This window comes from Nansenia antarctica (genome assembly GCF_963989245.1).
Source record: "Nansenia antarctica genome assembly, chromosome: 5".
NCBI classification, from domain to species: Eukaryota; Metazoa; Chordata; class Actinopteri; order Argentiniformes; family Microstomatidae; genus Nansenia; species Nansenia antarctica.
In genome coordinates, this window is record NC_137690.1 from 229541 (window position 1) to 234540 (window position 5000).

General features: G+C 53.3%; 1 protein-coding gene across 1 annotated transcript in view; it reads right to left on the bottom strand.

The window, feature by feature from the left end:
- Positions 1–5000, bottom strand: part of pomt1 (protein-O-mannosyltransferase 1) — a 29240-nt gene that overhangs the window by 23307 nt on the left and 933 nt on the right. The window contains exons 2-6 of the mRNA XM_080530793.1: positions 4560–4720; positions 3981–4087; positions 2627–2677; positions 1208–1354; positions 136–244 (exon numbers count right to left, since the gene is read on the bottom strand). Coding sequence (XP_080386919.1) covers positions 136–244; positions 1208–1354; positions 2627–2677; positions 3981–4087; positions 4560–4654 — 509 coding nt within the window. The 5' untranslated portion in view covers positions 4655–4720. The remainder of the gene's footprint in view (positions 1–135; positions 245–1207; positions 1355–2626; positions 2678–3980; positions 4088–4559; positions 4721–5000) is intronic.

The window sequence follows — 5000 nt, forward strand, 5'->3', positions numbered from 1 at the left end:
AGATGTCAGGGTCAGGCAAGGGTTAGGGTCAGGATCAGAGGTCAGAGGTCAGAGTCAGGCAAGGGTTAGGGTCAGGATCGGATCAGGATCAGAGGTCAGTGCCAGGGTCAGGGTGATGCAGTAGTGTGTAGGTACCTGTAGGGGGCGTTGTGGAAGCGCAGGTAGGACAGGACAGCGAGCAGCAGGAAGAAGATGAGGACCGACTCCAACAGCATGAACCTCGACTGAACGATCAGAGAGTTCTCTACAACAACAACAACATCAACATCAACAACATCAACAGCTACTTGGTCCCCGGGGCGCCGGGCGTCGGTTCAAGCCGCGCCAAAAGGGCGACCGCTGCCCCTGGCTGCCAGTGGAGGAATGGCAGCCCGGATGGGTTACAAAGGTAGAGGACAATTTCCACCTGGCGACCCGCCGAAGATAGTGCATGTGCTTGTGTTTGTGTGTGTGTTCACCTAAAAACTTGCATGTGTGTGATCAGAGTGTAAACTGCCGTGTGTGGCCATTAAAAGACCATCAAGGTCCGATTTCTCTATTTCTCTTAACATCAACATCAACAACAACATCAACAACAACAACAACATCATCATCATCAGAGGGAGGAGGGAGGGAGGAGAGGAGAGGAGGGAGGAGGGAGGGAGGAGAGGAGGGAGGGAGGAGGGAGGAGAGGAGGGAGGGAGGAGGTAGGAGAGGAGGGAGGAGGGAGGGAGGAGAGGAGGGAGGAGGGAGGAGAGGAGGGAGGAGGGAGGGAGGAGGGAGGGAGGAGGGAGGGAGGAGAGGAGGGAGGAGAGGAGGGAGGGAGGAGAGGAGGGAGGAGGGAGGGAGGGAGGAGAGGAGGGAGGAGGGAGGGAGGAGAGGAGGGAGGAGGGAGGGAGGAGGTAGGAGAGGAGAGGAGGGAGGAGGGAGGGAGGAGAGGAGGGAGGAGAGGAGGGAGGAGGGAGGGAGGAGGGAGGGAGGAGAGGAGGGAGGAGGGAGGAGGGAGGAGAGGAGGGAGGAGGGAGGGAGGAGAGGAGGGAGGGAGGAGGGAGGGAGGAGGGAGGGAGGAGAGGAGGGAGGGGAGGAGGGAGGAGGGAGGGAGGAGAGGAGGGAGGGAGGAGAGGAGGGAGGGAGGAGGGAGGAGAGGAGGGAGGGAGGAGAGGAGGGAGGAGAGGAGGGAGGAGGGAGGAGAGGAGGGAGGAGGGAGGGAGGAGGGAGGGAGTGTTACCCAGCAGCAGCAGCAGCCCCCCGCCCAGGGCCGACAGCGGGGAGAGTTTCAGCTCCAGCAGCACCTGGTAGCCCAGCGGGACACACAGGGACCCGGCCAGCGCTGGCAGCAGCCGCAGACTCCACACACACACACTGCTGGAGTACTCTGTAACACACACACACACACACACACACACACACACACACACACACACACACACACACACAGCTGGAGTACTCTGTAACACACACACACACACACACTGCTGGAGTACTCTGTAACACACACACACACACACACACACACTGCTGGAGTACTCTGTAACACACACACACACACACACACACTGCTGGAGTACTCTGTAACACACACACACACACACACTGCTGGAGTACTCTGTAACACACACACACACACACACACACACTGCTGGAGTACTCTGTAACACACACACACACACACACACACACACTGCTGGAGTACTCTGTATCACACACACACACACACACACACACTGCTGGAGTACGCTGTAACACACACACACACACACTGCTGGAGTACGCTGTAACACACACACACACACACACACACACACACACACACACACACACACACGTTGATGGAATACCTCCCAAGGAGCACACTAGGGCTGCAACGATTAGTCGACATAATCGACGACGTCGATCATAAAAACTCGTCGACGTGGAATTTTAGTGTCGACTAATCGTATTGAAAAAAAATAAAAAATAAAAACTTTTTTTTTTTCGGGAGCCATGCAAGAATCAGCTGGGTAAGTTTTAGCAAACGTTGTTAGCCAACTGGCTAACGTTATATTGTTAGGGTCGTAATGTTTATGTTAGCTTTACTGTTACATGTTGGAAAACAACGTCTCATGGACAGGGCTGTACATGCTATGAGCGTTTGTGCTATTAATTTATTTGCCCTGTGGCACGCATGTGACAGACAGAGGCGCTTGTATGTAACGTTACGTAGCAGGGGTTTTCCATGTTGAAGCCAGGAGAACGCGAGATGAAATTAAGTGAGGGGTGGTCGCTATTAAAATACCAGGTAGTCATGGTGGATGATCATGAATGATGCTTGATAAGTGAATGCTATTTCAATTATGTTGAGTCCACCAGCGAGCTGTCTGTAAGATAAACAGCGCCAAGCGTAGCCTACTAACGTGAGCTGTCTGTAGTCTAGCCAGCAATGCTAGCTAGCCAATCAACTAGCTCTGTGAGAGCAGCTGTAGCTTGGCGTAACGTTAGGTTAGATAGCTAGTTAAGCCGGATTTATGCTTCTGCGTCGCCATTTACGCGCAGCGAAAAGCCACACGACTAATCGGAAAAATAATCGTCAGATTAGTCGACTACCAAAATAATCGTTAGTTGCAGCCCTAGAGCACACACACAGCTGTTTCACCATCGTCATGGTTACCTGCTCCGATCCTGTTCCAGAGGAAGTTGCCATCGAATCCTCCCAGATGAGCTGTTTAACACACAACACATGACCTTTAACCCCTGACCTTTAACCCCTGACCTTTAACCCCTGACCTGCCTGACCTCTCCAAGACTTCTCCATCACAGTTGAGAACTCTACTGTAACCCCCTCCCTGACAGCCAAGAAGCTTGGAGTGATCCTGGATAACCGACTATCCTGTGCGGAGAACATTGTAGCGACAGCTCGCTCCTGCAGATTCTTCCTTTACAACATCAGAAGGATACGACCATTCCTTACCAGAGAGGCAGCGCAACTCTTAACCCAGGCACTGGTCATCCCTGGATTACTGCAATGTACTCCTGGCTGGGCTCCCCGCCTCCGCCATCAGACCTCTGCAGCTCATCCAGAACGCTGCTGCACGTCTGGTATTCAACCTCCCCAAATTCTCTCATGTCACCCCTCTCCTTCGCACCCTGCACTGGCTCCCGATAGCAGCTCGCATCAGATTCAAGACCCTGGTGCTTGCCTACCAGGCAGCTAAAGGGACAGCCCCTGCCTACCTGCAGGAAATGGTCACCCCCCCAAACGTCAGCCCGTTCACTCTGCTCCTCCACTTCTGCTGGCTGACTGGCCCCACCACCTCGACACCAACACGGCAGTCACGCTGCCCGATCACATGTTTTCACTACACTGGCTCCCCGCTCACCTTAACTGCTCCTCCTGAGACATCTACTACCCCCCAGCACTGCGTCTCCTGAGACATCTACTACCCCCCTGCACTGTGTCTCCTGAGACATCTACTACCCCCCTGCACTGTGTCTCCTGAGACATCTACTACCCCCCAGCACTGTGTCTCCTGAGACATCTACTACCCCCCTGCACTGTGTCTCCTGAGACATCTACTACCCCCCAGCACTGTGTCTCCTGAGACATCTACTACCCCCCTGTACTGTGTCTCCTGAGACATCTACTACCCCCCAGCACTGTCTTCTGAGACATCTACTACCCCCCAGCACTGTGTCTCCTGAGACATCTACTACCCCCCAGCACTGTGTCTCCTGAGACATCTACTACCCCCCAGCACTGCGTCTCCTGAAGACACCCGCTTTTCCCCTCTACTGTGTCCCTAAAAACTTCTATTGCCCCCTTGTACTGTTTCTCTGTTTCCAGTGTCTATATTTAAAAAAGGGCTAGGTTTAGAAGAAGGTGATAGAAGAAGGTTTTTCCTTCTATCAATGACTGATGGATTGATGATTCACTTGCTTAGTCAGTGTGTTGATTGTAAGTCGCTTTGGAATAAGGCGTCTGCTAAATGCCAAACATGCAAATGTAACTGTAACCTGTCACTCACCCCCCAGCGCCAGGATCATGTGACCCAGGGGCGGGCCGCTCTCGTCGATGAAGAACACCTGCTTCATGTAGAGAGACACGAACTGGCCATAGTACACCTCATCAAACCTGCAACACACACACACACACCTTATCAAACCTGCAACACACACACACACCTCATCAAACCTGCAACACACACAAACACCTTATCAAACCTGCAACACACACACACACCTTATCAAACCTGCAACACACACACACACCTCATCAAACCTGCAACACACACACACACCTCATCAAACCTGCAACACACACACACACCTCATCAAACCTGCAACACACACACACACCTCATCTGACCTGCAACACACACACACACACACATCTCATCAAACCTGCAACACACACACACACACCTTATCAAACCTGCAACACACACACACACAAACACCTCATCTGACCTGCAACACACACACACACCTCATCAAACCTGCAAGACACACACACACACACACACCTCATCAAACCTGCAACACAGACACACACACACACACAGACACCCCCCCCCCCCAGCAGAGCAGGGTTAAAGGTGACTCACACCACGGCTCTGGGGAAGTTGATGCCGTACAGCCTGGTGAGCAGCGCGAGCCCCGCCAGCAGCACGAGCACCACGTCCACCTCCGCCGTCAGCATGGCCGCGCGCTGCCCGGAGCCCCGGGGTGGACAGACAGAGCCCCGGGGTGGGGTCAGGGGTTAGAACTGTTAGGGTCAGGGGTTAGAACTGTTAGGGTCAGGGGTTAGACCCGGGGTGATATATATATATATATAACACCTGGTTAGACCACGCCCACCCGGTCCTGCAGCACGAGGAACAATAACAATAGGTGGTGGTCCAGCCATGGCTGGAAGATAGAGGGAGATTTCTTTGAGATTGACTGGGTGTCACTTCCCCCAGCCCCAGTCGCAGTTTTAGAGCTTGTATACTGCTCCTGCAACAAAACTACATGTGTGAAAGGGAGATGCACATGCAAATCTAACA